The sequence below is a fragment of the Lactuca sativa genome, chromosome 3 (assembly GCF_002870075.4).
Source record: "Lactuca sativa cultivar Salinas chromosome 3, Lsat_Salinas_v11, whole genome shotgun sequence".
Classification (NCBI taxonomy): domain Eukaryota; kingdom Viridiplantae; phylum Streptophyta; class Magnoliopsida; order Asterales; family Asteraceae; genus Lactuca; species Lactuca sativa.
In genome coordinates this window covers 232,438,679-232,464,677 of record NC_056625.2, presented here as the reverse complement: position 1 = coordinate 232,464,677, position 25,999 = coordinate 232,438,679, and the positions used below count along the sequence as shown (strand labels likewise).

The following is a 25,999-nucleotide window of genomic DNA, read 5'->3' as shown; positions in this document are numbered from 1 at the left end:
ATCTCAACCTTTATTAGCTAATGATAAAAATTTTCCTGGATACATTTCAGGTTTAGGCTGCTAAACATATTGCATCCCTCACGCTGAGCAAGATTGTGTTTTTGTCTCATGATTTCACTGAAATAAGGAAGCCACAAATGCACTAGAACGTATATAGGCTCAGCTAAACATTTGGGTTATCATGCAATTATCAACACAACTCTAACACGGAATCCTAATATTTTTTTTTACCAAAATTTTCTAAATAAAATCCTAAGTAATACTTTTGGTATGCAAAATTTTAAAATTAACCTAAATTAAGACTCTAGATTTTCTATTATGTAATTATGTAACCAACCCCCTACCCCACACTTATTTGATGCAATGCCCTCATTGCATATTATGCCTACTATAAATATAAAAATAAACTAAAGAGGGAATTGGAACAAACTCCCATGGGATAGCAGTCGATAGACTGATCACTTCTATTTTAAGCTCCAACTTCAATCAACTTTAGACATGGTAACATCTCATCCATGCCTTGGTTGTCTCGTCTCGTGTGGGTCGCTCCAAATACGCGGAAATCAGTGTAAGATCTTCAAGAATGGATATGGAAGAATAAGTGAGCAAGTGGGACAAGTAGCAGCATCAAATCAGCAGTCCGTCGGTATAAAAATTGAACGACTCGTCGAGTCTTATGGTGGACTCGTCGAGTACCAGCGCGCCTTCTCAGAATATGTAGAAATACAAGGCGACTCGTCGAGTCAGCTTAGTGCACTCGTCGAGTAGGCCACTGAACGAAAAAAAACTTGGTATTTTGCAACTGTTTTAGCCTCTAAAAACTTCTCTAACTCTTCCCCATGTTTAGACTCAATTGCTAATACCCCCAAGGACCGGACTCGACACTTTGACGTTAAAGTTCCACCTCCTTGACTCTCTTTCTCACTTTGATTCCATGACTCTAAACCCATTTGAAGCTAGTACTCCTAATCCAATTCTGAAAGCATCTGAAGGGTAAAAAGTTTTGAAAAGATCTGAAACATCAAGAGCATCAACATGGAAAACAAAATTTAAAAAAAAAAACAAAATAACTAAAATAACTAAAAAAAACAAAATAACTAAAAAGGATATCACGATCACTCGACTTCGTCGAAATCAAGTTACAATTGTTGATTAAATCCCTTGCATGCAAGAGGTGGTTTGTGAAAACAAAAACTTTCGGGACCTGTCAGACTATTTCCTTTGTTTTCTTTGCACCATTAACTAAAAGTAGAACAAGAAGTGACCAAACTAGTCAAGAACAGCAAGAGCTCGGTCTTCCACTTAACCACCATGATACACCTTGCTATACTACGCCTCATAGATTGAGTTAGACAAATCACCCAAAGTAGTAGACTAAACAAGTCAAGAATTCCCTAATCGCTTGCAATCTCGAAACCCATGCAAAAAGTAAAACCAAGCAATGCCTATGATCACGAATTCCTGCAAAATAACAACAAGAACCTTCCCGACAAGTGAAATGATATCAACGAAAATAAAACTAAAAAAAAAATCAAACAAATAACGAATAATTAAATAAACTAAATTAATTGAAAGTCGTTCCCCGGCAACGGCGCCAAAAACTTGATGTGCACAAAAGTACCCACTAATTTTAATATTTATAACCTAACAAACTTAGACTATCTATGCACTTATAGGCAGTGTACCTAGTCAGATTACAGTATAGCTTAGGTAAGTTGGGTGTCGATCACAGGGAACGGTGGATTAATTTAGTATATTTGATTATAGGTTACAGGTCACACGAAAAGAATTAAGAAATAGTTTAATAAATCTCAAACTAACAATTAATTAACAACTCTCGATAAACTAACAGGAAAGCAAATCTCTTCAGGTACTTTGGTTTAAACAAATTACACCTTAAAAACTTAGACAATTGCATACACAAATTCATTTATTCATGTTCACCGATTCCTAAAATGATTAGATTCATGTTCACTATAACTAATCCTTTAGCAAACAAGTCAATTCAAACAGTGATCAGTTGATTAAACTAACATGCTTCCTAGTGTTCAGTTCGTATCAAGCAAGACTTGTAAATATAGTTAATCAATGTAGACATTTAATTAACCTCTTGTTGATGGTCATCAAACAAGGCTCACACATTAACTTACCTATTCTCAAGTTAATCCTAGTTTCACATTCGTTATTTCTAGTCTTATAATCTCGATGGTCATCAAAAATCATAAGAGACAAGCAATCGAGCAGATGTTCAAGCAACTCAATTCACTTAACAATTAACAGAAAATAATCATCATTAACACATGAGGATCTTTAAACAAGCTTGGCAAGATAAATTAAACACAAATAAACTATTTAATATAGCAATTAGTCTAATAATCAAAGCTTCATTCAATCATAAACACAAAGTAAAAGGTTTTTACACCCAAATCAGAAACTAAATACAGAAAAGTACCACAATGGAATGTTAAACATGGTCACGTTAGCAATCCATATGATAACCGACATGTATCCGCTCTCCAATCCTTCCGATCTCCGCTCCCGTTAGCTTAACGGCCTTCCGGCCGCCTTCTAGACCCTCAAAACGGCTTAACAGAAGTTAATTGTCGACTAAATTAGGTTAGAAGTCGCCTCCAATCGATCTGTGGAATTATCTATAAATATATGAACCGACTCGTCGAGTCAAGTGTTGACTCGTCGAGTCCCTCTCACATTCCCCGTATTGCGATAACTCTCTGGGATCCCGAGTCATTATCTTCTCGATTCTTCGATTGGACTCGCCGAGCAGACGATCTGACTCGCCGAGTAAGTGCCTTTTTCAGTATTTTTCTTCTTTATTCCATTCTCAATCTTCTAACTGTTTCTCCCGCTTCCCTTCGCTTCCGAGCTTCATCTTTGGACTGAAAAACATAATTTAACACTTTTAAGTACCTTTTGTCCATAATATGCGATAATTAAGTTAATAAATGAATACTTAATATGAACTAATTATGCACATATCATGGATTCAATTATTATTGTGTTTCACTTTGCATGTTTTGACTTCCCGAATAAACTAGGTTATTCTTCCGGAATGACTAAGTTATTCAAACCATCCACAGTCGGTCATATGTTGGAAGTAGATATGAATTAAGACTGTCATGGATTGGCTTGTAGAGGTCTAAGGTGTTGGACAAAGGGCTACAACACTCATGAGTGCTCATAAGTTCTGAGTATTGGATTCAACCCGCGCTCATTGGAATCACTTCATGGATTTTATCACGAGTGATCATGAGACAATAATATCTTATATTCTTCAAACCTAGAGATATGAGTTGTTACTATGAGTTGGTTGTACATTGATTGCACGAAAACGCATTTGGTAACTCAGTGCTATAAAACGTGCCTTTGTGTATGATTCAATAAGTAGTAGAACAAGCCATATGAGTCGAAGTTTATCCATTCCTTTTACCCTCGGGATAAAAGCGATATCTGTGGGCCCCTCGATGATTTGATGATGACAAATGGAAGTGCTCGGTCGGGCCAGGACTGATTTGATTTGTTCAATTAGTCAGTCGTCATAAATCGGAAATCGGGAAACAACAAATGGACAGAGAGAATGATTTTAATCCATGTCTCAGTCCATATGATATCTAGAATGGAGGAATATATGATCCCTTATCTAATGGACAAGTCATTGACAAAGGTCAGAGTTCATCTACAAGGTCAGAGTTCGACAGAAGCTTTTGAGAGCTACGATTGCCAGTCGGTTCCTAAAGTCATACGCAATAATAGTTTTAGACTTATCCAAGTGGGAGACTGTTGGATTAATGTCTAAGTCCATAACTATAATTGGTAAGACTTGACCCGACCCGGCATGGTCCATTTGGGTTGCATGGCATCATGCACTTGGATAGACTATAATGAGAGAAGTAAGACACTTATGGTTATTAATATATTATAAGTTCTAGTATATTAATAATAAGAATAATAAGATTATTTAATTAGTATTGATCAAGAATTAATCTAGGATTAATTAAGTGATCAAAAGAAGACTAATTAAATATATGGGTTGATTGTGTAAATCATCCATACTTGTATAATGGGCTAATGCTCCTTGGATAATCAAGTTGGGCTAAAACCCATAGGATGGTCCATGGATGCTCCATGGTGTATTTGAACCCATGGATCCAAGGAAATGGAAAGTCATGACAATTAGGGTTTACCCTAATTGTAACACTATATAAAGATCTTATTCTTGACAAAATCGGCCACTAGAATGTGTAATAGAGGGCTAGCCGATTTTCATGAAGTGTAGAATTCTCTCAAGTTATTCCAAGTGTATTTGGTGTTGTGTGAACCATTTGAGGTGTCACACTTGGGGCACTTGGCACTCAAGCTTCATGAAGACTTTCTACATGAAAGAGGTATGTATTCTATCTTGTTATATTTATTATTTTATATGCTAGATTAGGATAATACCTTGGATGTTCATATTTGTATGTATAATAGAGAAAACATAGATCCAAGGTATTTAGGGTTGCATGTACACTTAGGAGTGTTAGAATGCTCAAAACCCAACACTCAGGTCATCGATAGACATGTACATCCCATGAGCTTTTGCGAAGTCAGCCTAGAACCGAGTTGCATCTATGTTAATGCAATGGTTGTTGTACTTTGATTACTATACTGCATATGTTGTGATACTTGACATGACGTCATCCACCCCAGAATGTTTCCGCCGTTCCGGTTTTGGGGTGTGACAAATTGGTATCAAAGCATTGTTTATAGTGAGCTCAGTATATCAATTCACCTCTTGACTCGACGATTCCTTAAGCTACTTGCCATCGCGGTTTGTCGAACTGACTCGTCGAGTCTTGGCATAATCAGAAAAGGGACGAGGTCCTCCTACTCGTCGAGTTCCTAATCAACTCTCTGAGTCCTATGAACATCATCGGGGTTTCTTCATCGGACTCGCCAAGTTCCCTTATGAACTCGTCGAGTCCCATGCAGATCTAACCTAGTTAGCTGGTTTCGCATTTCTACAATTCCAAAATACAAATCTAGGTTATTTCCAAGGTCCATTTCTATAAAGTTGGAGACTTGATGGCTTTGCACACCTCAAATGAACCCAAACTCAATTTATAGCAATCTACTTTCATGAACATGGTCATGATATGGATGAAAACGGGTTCAAGACCCCTTTTATGGCTCTAGAGGCCCCAAACTACATAAAAGGGGAAATATCTTGTAAACAATCCAAGAGAGTAGCTTTGCCTAATCAAAAGGGTCAAAAAGACCCAAGAATCCACATGCAAGGAGATCTAAGCTATAGTACATCAAGATAAGATCTTTTTACCTCAGAAAGCTGCCAAAGATGAGTGTGTTCTTGGATCTAGTTCTCTTTCCCCAAGCTTTGCTATCTCAAAGCTCTTGCACCCACCTTCAAAGGCACAAAACACACTCAAAACTCAAGAGAGAGGCTCACAAACGAACTAGGGTTTTCTTGAGACAAGGAGGCTGATAAGGGAAGCCCTAAAAAGGGGTTTAAGATGTTTAAATAGGGTGTAAAACCCCAAGAATAGGGTTTCTTCCTGGCAGTCCAACTCGTTGACTCCATGTTTGGACTCGCCGAGCAGACTTTTTAAATCCCGCGTCTTTAAGGCATCTACTCGACGAGTTAGGGCTACCAACTCGTCGAGTAGCTCAACATAAACACTTGAATAAATTAAGAATATATATATATATATATATATATATATATATATATATGTTTAATTTTTTTTGTTTATGTATATTTCTGAGTTTTTTAGAAGGTTGGAGGTTATGGTTATAGTTTAATCCACTAGTTTTACTAAAAATAAGTTTTAATAATCTTGTAAAGAAAAATAAAAGTTTGTTATACGGTGAAAGGAGTATTAGTTTATGTATATAAACATTTTTCTCTCATCGATTCAACCACATGACATGGCCAAATGAATATTAAAGAAACACTACAAATCAAGTTTAAAGTCTAAAGGTATTTAGGGATTATATAAGAAAGTATGGGCGAATCTAATTGCATCATCAACAAGGAGATTATATTTAGAAAATTATGCTCAACTTCAATCACTATTGGAAGATCGTCAAAATATTATTAATTTTCATATATATATATATATATATATATATATATATATATATATATATATATATATATATAATTTTTGTTTATGTATATTTATGAGTTATTTAGAACGTTGGAGGTTATAGTTATAGTTTAATCCACTAGTTTGACTAAAAATTAGTTTTAATAATCTTGTAAAGAAAAAGAAAAGTTTATTATACAGTGAAAGGAGTATTAGTTTATTTATATAAACATTTTTCTCTCATCGATTCAACCACACGACATGGCCAAAGGAATATTATTTTATCAATATAATCATTTTTGCTAAATGTTATTTTTTTTAACCACTTGGGTTGTGGTGACTTGGTAAGACATGTGAAAGATATGGTGGATAATCTATTGACCCATGTTCAAAATCCTAGCACCACTCAGCCCTTGTGGTCATAGAGGTTCGCCTGCAGTGACTCTAGGGCATGAGGCAAAGCTTCATGTTTGCAGCAGATGATTTGGAAGTTCTCTTTCCAAAAAAAAATGTCTTTTTGTGTACTTTATCTATTATTTGTTTATTTTTTAGTTTCTTTCAATAATCTTGATCAAACTTGATTGGATAAATATAAGGAAATGTTTGTATGTTTATCAGTTGAATGAAAGTCATACCTCATGGTGAAGATCGAACCAAGGAGATCTTTAAAATTGAACCAGTTCAGAATCAAACCTAATGACTAAAAATTAGATGTGTTCTACAAAAAGCAAACAAGATGGTGGGGGCGGTATTTTTTTGCAGATCAGTTTGCAAGTACATTTGTTTTTCACACATAATACCCCAATACTTTCATTTTTAACATATAATAGCATCGTACTTACATTTTTTTATACAAAATACCCCTGTACTTTCATAGTTTACACATAATAGCATTAACCATTCAAAATTTTCATTCCAAAATAGCAACTTACACGATTTATGTCCAAATCTGAAAAAAAGACAATTAACCAAAACTAGAAAAAAGAATAATCAGCCAAAATTGGAAAAAGAGGACAATTAACCAAAACAAAATGTCATGAACCATCTAGATTTTTCACTTTCTCACATCAACTACATATCTCATCATTTTTTCTCCTGCAACGATTCATTTACCTGTTACATGAAAATATAAATAGATTATTATATAAATATAAGAACTTTAAAATCATGAAAAAAGTAAGTTAATACTATAAGTACCTTTCTTTTAGAACAACTAGTAGCATAATGACCCAATCCTTAACAGTAAGAGCATGTTCGTTTTTTTTGGCACTTCTAAAGAAGACTTGATTCTACTAGCAATTTTAGGACGCCCTTTTGTTTGAGTTGGACCAAGGGGATCTCGTACAGACAACTGAGGCATCATATCAACTTGTGAAATTCTCACACAAGAACCTTTTTAATTTGAGAGGGTTTCAACCCTGATTGATTAAGTTGCATCATGAGAGATTTACATTCCACTGTACGGTGGAACTTCGCGTGAGACCGATGCTTCATCACCTTCGTTGGTGTGATGCTTAATTCATGATTGTGTGTGTCGTCAAACAAGTCCACAAACCATTTCCCATCCTTCTTTTTTGAAATTCGAAGCATTGCCTTACATCCAACTCTAACTTCTCTACGATGTTTTTTCTCATGTCCACTTGAAGTATTACCATCCTCCCGTATAAAACCTTCTTTGTCGCATACAAGTATCTTTCGATAAGGTTCATTTGTTTCCTTATTTTTGTGTGTAGTATGAATACGTATACCAAATCCATGTACAAATGCATAATCATTATAGAAGGCATACACATCATCGGTTGTATCGAAAACCTTTCCCAAAATGGTTTCATTATTAACTTCATCTTTGTCACAATTAGCGTTCACATCGACCCTATTTATTTTTTCAGAGTCATATGTTGCTATTGACAAACCATCTATGTCAACATCTTCAGTTATATGTGTTTCGATAGGGTGAACATCAACTTCAGTTTCATTCATTGTCTACTACACAAATAGAAACAATGAGAAGCAATTGTTACTAATCAGACAACAGTAATGACAAAAAAAGGAAAAATTCAATATAAAAACTAGAATTGAATGGTATATTAAAATGATCAACAATAATGAAAAAAAAATCAGCAAAAACTTCAATATAAAAACTAGAATTGAATGGTAACTTAAAATGCATTGAATGATATAAACCTGCAAGTGTAATTGTAAGGTTAATTACTTATTCAAGTCTTTATTGTATGAATGAAAAACATTAAATGAGAGTGTCAATTATTAAGTATTGGAAATTCTAGAAGAAACCTATCACTTTTGAATTGAATTTAATGCAATTATCTAATTATATTTCATTCACCTACGTGTGTGTGTGTGTGTTTTCTTACGCTGGAGCAAACTCCAAAGTGAATCCCTAAATATTGTAATTGAACTTCTATAAACTTCACGAAACAAAAGATTTTGAAAAAAAACCACGTACCTGAGAAACCAACGAATTCACGTAGCAATCGAACTTGGAGAATTTCACAAAACTACACACGATAATGAATAATCAAAAGAAAGTCGTTTGAAAAAAAAATTGATTCATATTATGTAATTTTTTTTATGGAGGATTCGTTTCTTTCAGCAAATCACGTACATAACAATTTTTTTTTGGAAAACCCTTAACAAATGACGTAGTTTTGTATGTTTTTGTACCTAAGCTTAGGTGAGGCTATAACATATATTCACTTTATATATATATATATATATATATATATATATATATATATATATATATATATATATATATATATATGTATGTATGTATATATTGTACCGTTTAATCCATCATATTTCTTCATGTACCTTTTTTTTTCATTTCTTTTGTTTTTAAAGCCATTTAATTTGAAATATATTGTGGTTTTTTTTGGGGTTTTATTTTGTTATTTTTATTATTATTATTATTATTATTATTATTATTATTATTATTGAATTTATTTGATGTCTTTTTAACTTTACCTTTACTTTTAATAATAATGAAATTGATTTGATGTACTGTTTATATATATATATATATATATATATATATATATATATATATATAAAATATCTTTGTCTAAGTCAATATATCTGCAATGATTGAATCCTAATGTGAATTTTCATACAAATCATGTTTGTTTTTTTCTGGATCATTTTAGTATCATATATATATATATATATATATATATATATTAATCATGTTTGTTTTTTTTTTCTGGATCATTTTAGTATTATATATATATATATATATATATATATATATATATATATATATATATATATATATATATATATATATATATATATATATATATATATATATATACGAGTTTCAAAGAGATGATACGACTAATGAGTTTGACGACTTGTTTTTTGTTCATTAGACACCATTGAGTACATGGTGTGCATTTCCACAAGTTTTAATGACGGATGCCAAATATAAGACAAACAAGTATCACATGCATCTTCTTGAAATTGTTGGTGTCACTTCAACAAACAACACATTTTCAACAGAGAGTTAGTGTTAATGAATGTATGTGCAAATGTATTCCCCGCATCCAAATTGTTACTCTGTGTATGTCCCATATATGAATGTATAAAGAAACACTGCAAATCAAGCTTAAAATCTATGTGTATTTAGGGATCATATAAGAAAGTATGTGCGAATTTAATTGAGTCATCAACAAAGAGATCATATTTAGAGCAATGAAGTGTTTGTACGTTTGTCAAATGAATGAAAATCGAACCTGGTGGTGAAGATTTAACCAAGGAGATTTTCAAAGTTTAACCACTTCAGAATCAAACCTAATGACTGAAAATTAGATGTGTTCTTCTTCAAAAATCAAGCTAGATGGTGGTCGTGGTATTTTTTTTTGAAGATCAGGTTGTAAGTCAAGAAACGGGTTCTGAATGAGATTTAATTTTTTTTTTCGTTTGTAGATGATGGTGGAGGTACTTTGTGGTTTTTTTCAGACCAAGTTGCTCATTTTTTTTCTTATATTGTTTTTAAAACTCAAGATGAACGGTGGTACAAGTGAATAATAAAGAGGGTTTTGAAGGGGATTCAATTTTTTTCTCACTAAAGGTTTGAAGAAAGATTTTTTTTTTGTTTTGTTTGTGTGCTTTGCAGTTTTTTTGTTCTTCAATTTATTTAACATGTGTTTTTTATTTTTTGTGTAAAACTTTGAATTTGATTTCATATATATCTTTACTATCTTATAAAAGAAATCTCACTATTTCTATAAATAGATTGAATATAATAATATTATTTTTTTTAAGACGTCCAAACGTTTAAGGTTAAAGTACAACAAACTATCAATATAATAATATTAAATTTAAGTTGTCCAAATCTTCAATGTAAATATACAATCAATCGATGCATATTTTTCCTTAGTTTGACCCAGCCACTTTAATCGATGATTGAGTCTCGTTGGATCCATATATATCGGATGATTAATTAAGTTCTCTAGGTTTAAATTTTGAAATTCCCATTTTTTCATCCCTTATCAATATATCTCGATCTCTCCATTTTTTTCTATAGACGTATAACCTTTCTTCCCATTAAAAAAAACACGCTTTTAAAATGGGGAAAAAGGTGTTTTCTTTCAATCTCTCTTGCATCTCTTTCCCTCACAAACCATAGTCGTACCCCTTACTCTTACTCTCTTTCTGCGCACCACCTAAACGCGACCACCACCACCACCAGCTCCCCCTCTGTCACTGTAAACTAAAGACGTCGATGCCTTCTTCGTATACCCTCTGTCGCAGACAAACGTTTATTACCATTCACCGTCGTCTCGACCTTCTGCTAACGACCGCTAACGACCGGAAGTTAGTGTCACTCACCGTATCTTAATTCGGTCGACACTATCATGTTGATAATGTAAGTATCTAGATCTGCATCTATTTTTAGTTGCGTCTTGGCTAACTGTTTACCTTCTCCCACTCTCTCCCTCAAAATCCTATTTCTAATTGCGTATGTGTTTTTAACTGCGGGTATCTATTTAACTATGTGTGTTTGTTGATTTCATAGGTCATAGGCCAACGTGTTTTTCGCCCGGAGACACCTTAATCAGAGACAATACAAAGTAAGTCCCACCACTTTCCTCTCTGTATATGTCACCCTAATCTCTGTATATGTCACCCTAATATGTGTGACTGTGTCTACAACTAATTTATCTTTGATAGTGACGCGCGAGAATCAAAAAGGTCTTCATTGTGTAAGCATTTCGGTATGCAGAACAAATCTTCATAAAAAGGAACTACATCCTCACTCTTTGGAGATCAGAGACAGCCAATGACGGCCATGGACTGTTGCTTTCTTGTCACCACCCTCCAGGTAAGATTGTACATAAGCTTTTGATCACACCTTCTATATCTCACCTTTTTACTTACAAAAATCAAGTTTTAACTTTTATCAAATCATCTGCTTCTGTTTTATGGTTTAAGGTGAAACACTCATAAGATTTAAGGTGCTATCATTTAAAGACAATTCTCTCTCTCTCTCTCTGTGTGTGTGTGTGTGTGTGTCCCTCTCTCTCTCATAATATATGTTGTATTTTTTTGTTTATGAAAACGACATTTTAACAAAGCAGGACATTAGCTACGGTCACACAGTGGTTAGTTTATGTACTTTGAAAACATATTGCTTTAACTTCTTTCTTCAAAGATAATACACTATCAACTAATAAAATGCCATATTTGAAATCCCAAGAATATCACTATTATGGTTACGGTTATTTGAAGCCAATGATGTTTTTTATAGTTATTTAATTTTATATTTGAAACTAAGTTACATAATCCTAAATTAACAACATTTGTTATTTTTTTATTGTATGGAGTAAAAAAGAAGATATAGATGGCAGTCATGATGATTTTGTTCCTCATGTTTGGACCAATTGAAGGGAGAGTTGGCATCCATCTTGGCTTGTCCAGAAGGAATATATTTTATATAGGCTCAATTTGTATGGGTAGATTGCTTAAGAAACAGGTGAATTGTATTTTTAAGCCCCTCAATCTAACTATATTAATTGTATTCATATCAAGGTTATTGTGTAGTTGTTTACTCTTTTTTCAAGTAGTGTAAACAAACTGTATGGGAAAAGTTGTTTTCTGGTTTACAATCACAGACACACACATATGGACATAAATTCCTAATATTTGAACTTACGTTTTGCTATTTACTCAGGTTCGGATCAACAACCCAACTGATCGCTTACCTTTCTTTACAACAAGGCCTATTTGACAAGGAGTAATGGTTGTAATATGCTTTAAAATATTCTCTTTACTAAGTTTCTCAACAATTTTGTCTATATCAAGTTTTGCATAAAGTTTTACACAATATCTAATCGTAAGTTATTCATATATCATATTTGAAATCTTATATTGTTTTAGTTTTTGTTGATTTTGAAATGTTTAGAAGATGACCGATCTAATAGATATACATATGAAGCACAATACCATGTCGATTTGCTTCCTAATGAGAGATCCTTTTTTTGTATTAGGTTTGATCGAATTGTTCGGATATACTTTGTTTATTTATAGATAATGAGAAAAAGACATTTTACTTATTATTTTTTCATTGAATATCATGTATGTATAAACTGTGTTTGATGTATATATTAAATTATTTTTAATTGTTTTATTTAAATTTATTTATGTTGCAAGTATATTATGTATTAAAATTAAACTCATACACTGTTGTGACCACTTTCCTCCATGAAATCTACCATCGCCTCCGTATTCCATGAAATCGGTTGGCTCCATGAAATCAACATTGCAGCTAGGAGCCCGAACAAATAGAGGATGGGATTAATGCTAGAGAAATAAAGAGGATGTGGATATGAGAGAAGGATGGTGACACGATAAGATCATCGAAGGGGTGAAGGTAGCATTGTTCTTACAAATGTTTTTCTCCAAAATGTCAAAAGGATTTTGAAGAAAGAAAACTAATTAACTTTTGAAAAGTATTTTCCAAAATGAAACTAATTTCCGTATGTTCTTAAAAACTCTAAGAACTTTATTATTGTTTTGTAGTTCGAGATAACAGGTAGCATGCACGAACATTGTGTTCGACCTTTGTGAGATGCAATCAAATTCCGATACATTTCACGTTCTTTGGAAGATGACATGTTTCCGTATAGAAACTAATATCTGAGACGAATATAATCTCCAAAAGAAACTATTTGACGAAATGAAACTATTCTTGCTGCAAAACTGACTGATAGCAATATGTATTTCTTTTGTGTTCCTTGAAATATAATATAGATTTTCGATTAAAACTAATTGCCGAAAGAAACTAATTGTCCAATGAAACTATTGTTGCCGCCGCATTGCGCGGGTAGACAGCTAGTATATATATATATATATATATATATATATATATATATATATATATATATATATATATATATATATATATATATATATATATATATATATATATATATATATATATATATATATATATAAACCCATGCCTTAAGAATTAAGCAAAATTGGGGTGAGTCGGATGCTTGTGGAATTAGAGGAGTTTTTTGTGGAATTTTGTAGGATTTTGAGGTATTTTTTCTTGATTTTAAAGGGGCATAAGAGTGTATTGCTTTTCTCCCGGGTCGGGTCCCATATGGGTAGCCGCCCCATTTCTGAAAAATGAAGTATTGAAAAGGTAGTACTAAACAATATCGTTTGTGAAAATGGGTATATTTTCCCCTGTCGATTCACGATTCTACTGAACAGTCTGAACTGGAGTATGTGCCACCGCTACTATACGAAAATAGCTTCCACTATACCCTTCATTTTGGTCTTGGTTTCTCATCGTTTGTGTTGTCCATAAGAACTTAAGAAGGAAGCCGTCGACCATTACTTCTGGTAGCCATCAATGGCCCAAAAGAAGTTAACTCACACCAGTTCTCCCCGTCATGCCGACTTTCCTGCCTCTTGCGTCAAACACGCCGCATCCCTTCCGATGACTTATGCATGACGTTGACTGTGGCTTCCAGAAACGATGTGATCGGGAGTCAATATGTGCCTCTTGTTTCCAGCGATCTTTACTGCCACTTCTTGGTTGATTGCGCCTAAGTCACCCTGACTTCTTCTTCTTCACATCATGCGTCTTACACCTGTGTGTGTGGGTGAGATACGAGTTGTTGCCTTCCTTCACGATTATGCCTTCAAGGTTCGTTTCTTTCTTTTAACTGATTTTTTTATTTCTCTTCTTCTCTAAAACCCTAAACATGAGTTAAGGTGTTTCACTTTTCCCCATTTATTTTTCTTGATTAATTACTGACGTGCTTTTTACCATTGCCATTTAAAATTATTGCAAATGGTTTGTGCTTTCATGTTAAAAAACCCCACTGAACTTTGGCTTTTTTATGTTAATCGACATGTATTAGGTTTCAAATTTTCTCGTTTGTTATCAAATTTACATGAAAGATTTAAGTTCCAGTTGTTTCCAGATTAAGTCGACCTCAAGACATCTACTTTCAGTTTTGGTTACCGATAATCTAATCCATATGTGTGTGTGTCTCTTTTACATCCATTTGGAGTTGCAGGTTATTAGAAATTTAATAAAATAATCTATGTTAATTTACCTTCCTTAAATTTGAATTTAAATGGGATAAAAGTCGGTATCTTCTTGACCCAACAAGGGTAAGAAAGATCAAGTAAAATCATAATTTTTTGGAAAGGATGACAGATGGCTGCATTTTGATTTTTGAAGTGGACAAACAAAAAAGCGAAGAACATGGGAAGAACGTCTCAAATAGAGAGTGTTCAGGTCAGATTTAATCTTTTTATTTTTTTACTTTTAATATGATCATTGAAGGCATGTTATATACATACCAATACTAATTGTTATGTTTAGTTTGTGCAGGATAGACATCTCGTAAATGACATATTTTTCCTTTCAACTTTAAAGTTAAGTAAACCATGGTACGTACTTATTTGTTCATTTATTCATAACCTACTATATAGCCTTATTAAATCTACAAAAGTGGTAAAAGTAAATGGTTGTTTGAAAATATAAATTTCTTTATGAGACCCCTAAGGGAGCACTACCTGGTGCATTCTTTATCTTCCTTCCCATTGTTAACATTTTCTTTTGAATTAATTTATCCAAGTAAACACCTTTTCTTCCTTTATTCATTTGTAGAATTTCTATGTCAAGATAATGCAATTTTCTCCAGCAACTTGAGTTGATTGAAGGTTCGTTCAACACATATGAAGATTGAAGATTCACAGTTCCTTTTTATGTTATGCTGCTCATGTATTACTCGATTTATTTGGTATACAAAGGAAATCATATGAGGCTGAAATGAAGTCTCTACGAGAAGAGTGTTATCAAAGGATCTAGACATTTTGAAAAAAAAAGGTAAATTGTTTTCATTTGCTAGGTTCTGTTTAATTTTCTAGGTCATGTTTAATCTAACGACTTATATACGAAAGCACTGGAAGAAGGTTTTATTGTTTATGCTTATATATTTTTAAAGTTCATTCTAGACTTTCTATAAATTTGTTTTAATAAACTATGCTTTTATGGGTTTTGATGTTCTTTTAGGTCAAAGTGTTGGATGCGTATGCTCTTCTTATCTCCCACATTCAGGTAAATCAAACTCAGAACTCTCACATAACTGCATTTCTTGTAGAATTAGTCATTAGGGAAGAAGAAATTTCCTGCAAGTGGAAGGAGACAGATGAATTGGCCTCTGCTATTACTACAATAGAGGACTTATAAAAATAGGCAAACAATCGTAGTATAAATACTTTGTGAAATAAAAAAAAATACGTTGTGAGAACCTGAAGTGGGAAAATCTGTCATTTCTGTATGTATTTGATTTGGGGGAAGTCACAATCAGTAGTTGCAATTAAAAATATGTAACACTAGCAATTAAGAAATGGAGAATTACAGGAGAGGGTAATGATGATAAGTTAAAATTGATCTTGATTTGAATAAAACTAAGAGAAAAAAGTTACCAACGTAGCGAATACGTTCGGTGAAATTCTGGAGAATGGGATTTTGAAAATATGAAGAACCGAGAAAAAATGATTTCTCTTTTTATCGATTTACAAAGGTGTCATGATGGTGACCTTGATCAACTCTCCAAGACTCCAACTAATTCCGGTTACGGTTTAACTCTAAAACTTAGCCATATTGGAGGACTGAATTTGAGGGTCATATTTGGTACTTCAAAATTGATTATTGGTTTTGGTATTATTGTTAACTTGCATTTCTTGAAGTAGATCAACTTCAGGTCCAGTTGACCATCACCTGTCTGCTACCGCCTACCAGATCAAAATGACCTGTTATAACTGCTTATTGATCTTTAATCGAAGCTTATGAAGCAGTTCCAAAGGAACATGGAGGTAATAATGAAAATGCCTAGAAACTGTAGTTCTTCATCTGTTGAAAGCAAGCATGGTAAACATCATACTTGATTTTGTTGGTTTGTATAACTTAAAACTAGGTTCTCAGCTTTATGTTTTGGTTAGGTGTTATGTGACTAGCATTTTGGGGATATTAACTACCTTGTTGTTGAGGTTGGGGGTTGTAAAGTTCCTGACAAAAGGTTTAGTTTATCTAGGAAGCGAAATACTTTATAAACCAAATGCACAAGCATCATCGTTATAGTGAGACATTCTGATACGAATCAGGGGAGATGGGGCCGAGTTTATAAGAGACGCAACGCAAGGGGCGATTAGTAATTTAATTAAAGTTAATTAGAGACGTTATTTTTTGTGATTAAGTTTCCTAGTATGGTGATTTTCGTTTATGCTTTAATAAGGGCTAGGGCCGGCTTGGGCAGGGACATGAATTATGAACTTTAATCTTTCTTTGTGGAGATCTCTTTGAATCTCGAACTATCAGAGCCCCAATTGTTGATTTCTTTTAAGCATTAAGCTAATAGTAGTTGCAGATTTGAGTCTGTCGTATCAAATTGGTATTAGAGCGATGTTCCTGGAGCACTGTTCACGACGTCACTGTTCATCCGATTTATAAATTAGGTCCATGACAAAACCAGTCACTCGTTCTGAAGGCACCAAAGATTTGACCTCCAATGGTGGTCGCGACTGATTGGAGGAGATGAAGCAGAAGATTAATTCGATCAAGGCAGATGCAGAAAAGAGACAGACTATTGCAAACCAAAGGCATGCGGAACTGATGGGATTGCTCTTGAAGGTTTCGCAAACTTCTAGCCTACCACCACCGATTTCTTCATCAACAAGTCAGACCCAACCACCACTACCATCATCGAGCCTACCACCACTACCACCAACGTTGTTCCAGTCAATGACATCTATACTGATTCCGACATTGACCACACACCTGACAGACGGATGGTTCCAACACCAGCCCCACCTTGTCTAGTTTGGAAGGGAGGATCAATGGCGCCAACCCACACCATTTACTGTCGGAGACGTATCGGGATGAAGTAACAGTCGAGGTAAACAGACCTACTTGGACACGGGGTGGGGGAAGACCAGTATGAACCCATGGGTTATAATGAGGGCCATGTATTCAACCAAGACCTTATGGGTGGCCACAGAAATGGAGGAGGATGGGTACAGGGAACAAATTATCGCATGCGAAAGCTAAACATGCCACTATTTGAGGGTGAAGATGCATTTGGATGGGTATTTGAGATCCAGGGTTTGGTTTCGTCTACAGAAAAACTCAGGGTCGCGGTATTATGTTTGGAAGGACCAATGTTGGCTTGGTATCGTTGGAATGAGCAGCGTTCGCCATGCCGTAGTTGGGGCGAACTCAAAATTAGATTGCTTGACCGGTTCCAACCGTCGCTAAATAGAAGTTTACATGAACAGTTCCTAAAACTTACTCAAGAAGACACTGCACGTGAGTATGTTGGCAGACCAACCGAGTGGTATACCTGAACCAATTCTAGAAGGAAATTTCATTAAAGGACTGAAACCCGAGTTAAGAACATCAGTGATTAAGTCTCAACCAGTGGGCCATAGTCAAACAAGCAGACTAGCATTGTTGATTGATGAGAGCCACTCGGGTACAAATTTGATAACCGATAAGGGGATAACTAGGAAGCGCCACCACTCGACCTCATGTTAGTTTCGTCAAACCGCTTGCCCAGATCACGGGGCCTAAGCAGAAGGTAACCACAATCTCTAAAGCACCTTTTAAACGACTGACAAAAGCAGAAATAGCCGCAAAATGAGCCAAAGGATTGTGTTTTCGTTGTGATGGAAAGTTCGGACCGGGACACAAATGCCCTGGAAAAACAAACATTATAGGTGTTGTTGGTCGAGGAAGGAGGTAGTGAAGAGGACCCAGAGCATGCTCATCTTGATATGATATTTGTTTCGGCTAGTTCGGATATGGGGTTGACTACACCGCAGACCATGAAACTCAGAGGGCATATCAGTGGGAACGAGGTAGTGGTACGTATTGACAATGGAGCGACCCATAACTTCATTTCACTACCTTTAGTGGGAAATCTGGGTCTCACAGTCAAAGGCACGCGTGAAACAGGGGTGATGATGGGCAGCGAGAAATTTGAAAAGAGTTATGGGTTGTGTAGACGAGTGGTTTTGTCTCTTCCAGGCTACCAAATGACAAGTGATTTCTATCCTTTAGAGCTTGGAAGTATAGATTTAATTCTGGGAATTAAATGGTTGCGCACTCTAGGCGATACACACGTTAAATGGAGAGAACTCACTATGTCTTTTGTAGCAGAAGAAAAGAAGGTTACACTAAAGGGGGAGCCAGGGTTGACTAGAGCAGAGACATCGTTACAAGCGCTAGTGCGCGACCTGCCTGGAGTAACCGAGGGTTACTTGGTCGAGTTTCAGAATTTAGCTGTTGCTACGGGGCCATCATCACAAGTGCAACCGGCTTTGGACGACTTACTAACTAATTTTGCTGATGTTTTTATGCTACCTGCAGGTTTACCCCCATCTCGTGGACACGAGCATGCCATTAATTTGAGGGTCGGGACCGAACTGATCAATGTACGACCCTATCGATATCCCCAACTGCAGAAGGACGAGGTGGAAAAACTCATTGAGGAGATGCTTACAACAGGGGTAATCCGAGCAAGTTCTAGTTCGTTTTCCAGTCCAGTATTATTAGTGAAAAAGAAAGATGGTAGTTGGCGATTTTGCGTCGACTACCGGGCTCTTAACAAGGAAACAATATTAGACAAGTTTCCTATCCCTGTTATTGAAGAATTGCTCGATGAACTACATGGTGCGGTTATTTTCAGCAAACTTGACTTAAAATCCGGGTACCATCAAATTCGGATGAAACCGGAAGATATTCAAAAGACGACATTTCGGACCCACGAAGGGCATTATGAATTCCTCGTGATGCCCTTCGGGTTGACCAATGCCCCATCAATGTTTCAAGCACTTATGAACAAGGTGTTTCGGCCGTATCTGCGTAAATTCGTTCTCGTCTTCTTTGACAATATATTGATCTACAGTCGGTCGATAGATGAGCATCGGGAGCACCTCACACGGCCTGTTTTGTAATCGCAAGAAGTGTGTTTTTGTTCAAGATAAGGTGGAATACCTTGGGCACATAGTGACAAAAGACGGCGTCATGGTTGATCCGGCGAAAATATCATCTATGACCTCATGGCCTGAGCCTAAGACTGTACGTGAGCTGCGAGGGTTCCTCGGACTAACAGGCTATTACCGTAAATTTGTGCAAGGTTATGGAAAAATTGCAAGGGAACTCACTAATCTACTTAAAAAAGATCAGTTTCATTGGAATGAGGAGGCAGCCCGCACATTTCGACAGTTGCAAGACACAATGACACGGGTTCCTGTTTTAGCTCTCCCTGATTTCACCAAGGAGTTTGTCATTGAGACGGATGCATCGAGTCATGGTTTAGGGGCGGTACTAATGCAAGAGGGGCGACCCGTGGCGTACTTTAGTCAAGTGTTGGGAATGCGTGCTCAACAAAAGTCGAACTACGAAAGAGAACTGATGGCCATTGTTCTAGTTGTTCAAAAATGACGGCCCTACTTGTTGGGAAAACGTTTTCGAGTGATCACTAACCAGCGAGCATTGAAGTACTTGTTAGATCAAAGGGTGGTGTCCAGAGAGTACCGGAAGTGGATTTTGAAACTATCTGGGTATGACTTTGAAATTTTATATCGACTCGGGAAGGAGAATGGAGCAGACGATGCTTTGTCGAGACGAGGTGATGGGGTACGGTTGTCTGAACTCGTGGTTTCTCACACCAGTAATAAGGGTGACTTGTTACTAGATTTAAAACCGGACCGAGATGTCTTAGCCATGAATAGTTTAATCGAAGCCGGAGATGAGAAGATGAATGAATATGAGATTCGAGATGGATTGGTTTTCTATCAGAATCGCTTGGTGTTACCCTCCCACTCTTCTTGGATTGACCGTTTATTCCAGGAGGCGCATGCGGGTGTGATGGGAGGTCATGAAGGTATTAAAAAAATCCTATCATTGATTAACACGAGAATTTTATTGGGTTGGAATACGGCGGGACGTGGCGGAACGGGTAGCCAAATGTGGCATTTGTCAACAAAATAAATATTCGAATTTGGCACCAGCAGGCCTTTTACAACCACTAGAATTACCAAAATGGATCTGGGAGGATTTAAGCATGGATTTCATAGAAGGGTTGCCAAAATCGGAAGGGTATAGCGTGATCTTGGTTGTGGTTGACCGTCTCAGTAAGTCTGCTCATTTTATTCCTTTAAAGCATCCATTCACAACAACTACTATTGCCAACACATTCATTCGTGAGATTATACGGTTACATGGTATTCCTTTGTCAGTGGTGTCGGATCGGGATAAAATCTTTCTGAGTCGTTTCTGGAAAGAACTCTTCCGACTCCAAGGTACCACGTGGAAATATAGCACCACTTATCATCCACAGACGGGCGGTCAAACCGAGGTTGTGAATCGTAGTTTAGAAACATATTTGCATTGTTTTGCGTCAGGTAAACCAAAACAGTGGGTGAAATGGTTACCATGGGCGGAATATTGGTAAAATACATCCTATCATTCATCTGTTAAAGAAACTCCTTTTAAAATCTTGTATGGTCGTGACCCACCTCGTCTGCTCAATTATGATTTTGGCACGACAATCACGTTTGAGGTAGATAATTACCTGTGGGAGCGAGATGGGGTGTTAGAGGAACTCAAGGAACAGTTGGCAAAAACACAACAAGTGATGAAGGCCCGAGCTGATCACAAAAGGAGAGATGTGGAATATGAAGTTGATGACTTGGTTTATTTAAAGTTGCGTCCTTATAGGCAGAATACGGTGGTTGGAAGGCGTGATGCTAAACTAGCACCACGTTTTTATGGTCCTTTTGCATTTTAGCTCGTGTGGGGAAATTAGCCTATCGCCTGGCATTACTAGCCTCCGCAACCATCCATTCGGTTTTTCACGTTTCTCAGCTCAAGAAGATGATTGGTGACCAGGAGGCTCTATCTTATTTACCAGAAGGATACAGAGACTATGGAAGTATAGGTAGTGCCGGAACAAGTGTTGAAGTTGAGGAAACATCAAGGAAAGCGGGAAGTTTTGGTGAAATGGAAGGATTTATTGGAGGTTGAGGCGACCTGGGAGGATATTGAAGTTATACAAGCTCAATTTCCTGATTTCCACCTTGGGGACAAGGTGAATTTTTAGGGACGGGGTATTGATATGAATCAGGGGAGATGGGGCCGAGTTTATAAGAGACGCAACGCACGGGGCGATTAGTAATTTAATTAAAGTTAATTATAGACTTTATTTTTTTTGATTAAGTTTCCTAGTATGGTGATTTTCGTTTATGCTTTAATAAGAGCTAGGGCCGGCTTGGGCAGTGTAACGCCCCGATTCTCAGGTATTGTTCAAATAAAGTTTCTTGGTTTTGGCCCTACTCGACGAGTTGGTTGCCCTACTCGTCAAGTAGTAGCGGGATTGGATCGCGAACTAAGTGACCAACTCGACGAGTCCACTAATGGGACACGGTGAGTTGGAGCTGGCAAGTGAAACCCTAATTCCCGGGGTTTGTGTCCCTATTTAAAGGGGCCTTAGCCTCCCTTGGGCCTCTTTACAGTCTTAGAGAGTCCCTGAGAGCCTGATTCGAGTGTATGTACCCTTGTGAGTGTGTGAAGCTTGATTAGAAGATTGTTGGAAGGAGAAGGCTTGGAGGAAGAGGAGGTTAGATCGGTTTGTCTGCTTATAGATTGTCATGTGATTATCTGTTATATATGTGCACATGTTTGTTTGGCAGTTGAGGCTTATCTGCTTTGTGCGAAAGCCAATAGACCTGGGCATTCCAATTTGTTGGTTGTGGGCCGTGAGTATTCCATCCCGAGGATGATTGGACTTACAGTACGTGACATTCCAACCTGTTGGTTGAGGGCCTGGGGTATTCCAACCTGATGGTTGACTGGACCCATTGTACACTGTGTTGTGATAATTCGTATGTCTGCGTGTATGAGTATTTTGGGGGAGCTCACTAAGCTTTCGGGCTTACAGTTTCAATTTATTGTTTCAGGTACATCCGGGGATCGAGGCAAGGCGAAGGCATGATCGTACCACTACTCATATTTTGTGATGCATTCCTGGGAAAAACTCTGATAAAGACTATTTTGGAAACGAATTTGTATTAACTATAACTATTTGAATGTTTTGAAAAGTTTAAATTTGGCCTAAATTTTATGGGTGTTATAGGCAGGGACATGAATTATGAACTTTAATCTTTCTTTGTGGAGATCTCTCTGAATCTCGAACTATCAGAACCCTAATTGTTGATTTCTTTTAAGCATTAAGCTAATAGTAGTTGCAGCTTTGAGTCTGTCGTATCACATTCTCTTACTGGCTTGAGTGAGAAAATATTCTGCAAATTCAAATTTTTATTCTTGAAACCATAGAAGTGTTGATCTCAACTATTCGGTCCCACAAGATATGTATCTCAATCTGGATTGTATGTTTAATTTCTTATGAAAAGTAGGTTATTAAGAGCATTCTTGATGAAAAATGATGATAAGATGTTAAGGTTATAACTTTTCAAGACTCCATCTTCTACACAACCGCCAAAGACGGATGAGATATATATATATATATATATATATATATATATATATATATATATATATATATATATATATATATATATATATATATATCGTCCGTCTTTGGCGGTTGTGTAGTAGATGGAGTCTTGAAAAGTTATAACCTTTGATCAACAATCAAATGTCTTATATTTCATAATTGTTGAAATTTTAACATAACACTTGAAGTAATCTTCTTGTCAATGATGTTATACAGATAGACCACAGGAAGAAAGGATACAAGATTGGGTTCAACTTCATTGTTTGAGAATAGATGGCATCCCTCTGTCATACCCAAAAACACGCTCATCTAAGACCTCTGGTACCAGGATTCTAATATGTTGTGGATGTTATGGTTTTCTGGGAGACTGCTTGGCTTGACACCTTAAGGCAGCTACAAGTAGTTTTTCTTCATTATCTTTGTTCTTTTTAAAAAAAAAGTTAATTGTAGTAGGCACATTCTTTATCCATCTTTTACGCTTTTATCTACTCAGATGTGTTTATTGATTCTTTTGATATGCTTTTATACATCTTCTGAATCCTCAAGATCACCCACTAAATTTTATTGCCTCTTATTAATTTGATATCCTCCTGTCTTTTACTTTAATATAATGTTAGTTTTTTGTTTACTTTTCATCAAAGTATATACTTTTTGATATAACATAAATTTGGTCAATTAGTCTCCTATTATTCTTTACTGATCTGTAAATTGGGTGTATTGGGGTGCAGTAGGGTAGATTTGGAATAAATGTTCTTACTAAATTTAACAACTTTATCAACAATCAAGATCCCCTTTTTTGTTTGTGATTTAATTGAAATCTTTTTTTTCTTAAAAGCAAGGCGTGTTGAATAATTGCTCATGAACATTTTGATGGAGGGTTGAATTTAGAAGAATACATAGTCTACAAGCTTTGTAGGTTCCAGCTTCTTTTTGATTCCTTTCATGTGATTATTTATAAAAATCTGTTGGTCAGAATTGTAGATAAGTAAAACTAGCATCCATCCTTGTTTTGCATATAAAGTTTTTAATGTACAAATGGCTTTTTGTTAATGACAATGAAATTACCACTTCTTTAAGATTTACTCATGAGATGGTATAAATATCTTTTGTACAGGTGAAGGCTGATCTCATTTGGAAGAATGAAGTGTAGATGTGGTTTAGACATTATCGAGTCCATTCCTTATAGCCTTATAGATCACGATTCTATGAGAAAATGACTGGTTACTATAAATAAATTAATACAAGTAGGGATGATAAAAAAAAATTTGGAAAAACAAATTACATCTGAACTGGAACCGAGTTGGTCATTCAGTTTAATTTTCGGTTTCAATTATTACTAATTTTTGGTTCTTCGATTTTCTAGTACACGGTTCTCGGGTTTTTTCTGTTTTAGAACCGTGTGAGAAAAATCAATTTTGGTTCTAGGGTTTAAACCAAGCTAGAATGTGAAGGATTTATTACTTTTATTTGGGGAACAGGGAACCAATATTTTGTTCATACGATAAACACGCATTGTACGACTATTTACTCTAATTGTTTGTCCATTTTTTTCCTGATCGGAGTCGTCCTTTCTGATGGCGGACTCAGAAAGAAAAGCCAGGTGTTGCACTAATAGCAAAAACTAAGTTCCGAATGTAGTTTTCGTTACAAAATCGTCACTAAACTGACAAATTTACACTTAACATACCCTATGATGGATTGTCAGTAGATTCGTGACGGATTTCCACCGATTTTCGACATATATTCACTAAATTTACATTTGACGAGAAAGTTTGAGGGGTAGACCGTGCTTTCCCGTGCAACACACTAAATCCGCCGGTGGTCCTCTCCTCTCCTCTATGTTCGACAACCCTAAACATCTCAATTAACAAATAACCCATTGTTTTTCGAAATTAACATCACAAAACATCCAAAAGATCAACTTATTTCAAGAGTTCATGGAAAATTTAGCTTCCTCCTGTGAAGAATCTCAAGTAAGTTTCCACACATTCAATTTTCTTTTTTTTAGTCTTCAAGTGTGCTTATGTCTAACGCCTTTTCAAAGAGAAATTGAAGATTTTTTTTTTTCATGATGTGCAAAGATAAATATGATGGTGATAAGTCTCTAGTATCATGTCAAGAACGAAGTAGTCAAAATGTGGTTTGTGATGATGATGAGAATGAAGTTTTTTTGATCGTCTAAATGTGGAATTAATAACTCGTTTTCATTGGAAATGGAGTTAAGAAGATATCTAAATGGGCAGCCAACTCAATACACTATACACTAGGGACTTTTATTTTCTTTTGTGGTGGAAGCAAAATGGCTCGTGTTTCCCGATTATTGCTCGGATGGCCAAAGTTATAATTCTTTTTTATTTCCTACTATCTGTTAAATTTTATGACTTACAAGTTATGCTATCAATAGTGTGCTATAGCAACGCTATAGCGTTTTGCGGTGTTACTGAACCGCTATTTTGAAATAGCGTTTACAAATAACGGTGACGCTATTAGCGGCGCTATTGACCGGTATTTACCGCGAACCTCAATGGCGCTATAGCGACGCTACACCTGCTTTTACAATTTCATACATATTGGGCTACTTTGATAATGAAAAAAAAACGATTGTGTGTTATTTCAATATTAAATCTTTATTTTCTTAACTAGTCCACTACACTTTTTGTCTTAATAAGTCCAAAAAAATAAATATAATTAATTACAAACTACAAAACAACAAATAACAACTTCCATTTCTCATTTGTTTCGCTGCTTAACCACGAACGACTTGAGATGCGATGACATTTTGACACTTTTTAGTTTTCATATTACTATATTAGACTATTATATATA

General features: G+C 35.6%; 2 protein-coding genes across 13 annotated transcripts; one reads left to right on the top strand and one right to left on the bottom strand.

Annotated features, from left to right (window-relative positions):
* Positions 1–7,187: 7,187 nt before the first annotated feature.
* LOC111908944 (protein FAR1-RELATED SEQUENCE 5-like) lies at positions 7,188–8,084 on the bottom strand. The gene is made up of 2 exons (XM_023904730.1): positions 7,497–8,084; positions 7,188–7,217 (listed from the first exon to the last, which is right to left on the bottom strand). The coding sequence occupies exons 1-2, from the start codon at positions 8,082–8,084 to the stop codon at positions 7,188–7,190; spliced, it is 618 nt and encodes a 205-aa protein (XP_023760498.1).
* Positions 8,085–13,818: 5,734 nt separating this feature from the next.
* On the top strand, positions 13,819–22,923 carry LOC111908953 (uncharacterized). Of its 12 annotated transcripts, none has more exons than XR_006189473.1 (7): positions 13,819–14,286; positions 14,830–14,886; positions 14,983–15,041; positions 15,262–15,480; positions 15,667–15,711; positions 16,350–16,472; positions 22,617–22,923. XR_006189473.1 is itself a non-coding variant. In XM_042900343.1 (2 exons), the coding sequence occupies exon 1, from the start codon at positions 18,429–18,431 to the stop codon at positions 19,608–19,610; it is 1,182 nt and encodes a 393-aa protein (XP_042756277.1). In that variant the 5' UTR covers positions 16,479–18,428; the 3' UTR covers positions 19,611–22,541; positions 22,617–22,923. The 12 variants fall into 12 exon arrangements, 1 of the variants encoding a protein (XP_042756277.1); XR_006189467.1 differs by having other exon boundaries at positions 14,974–15,041; XR_006189468.1 differs by having other exon boundaries at positions 14,806–14,886.
* The last annotated feature ends 3,076 nt before the right edge of the window (positions 22,924–25,999 follow it).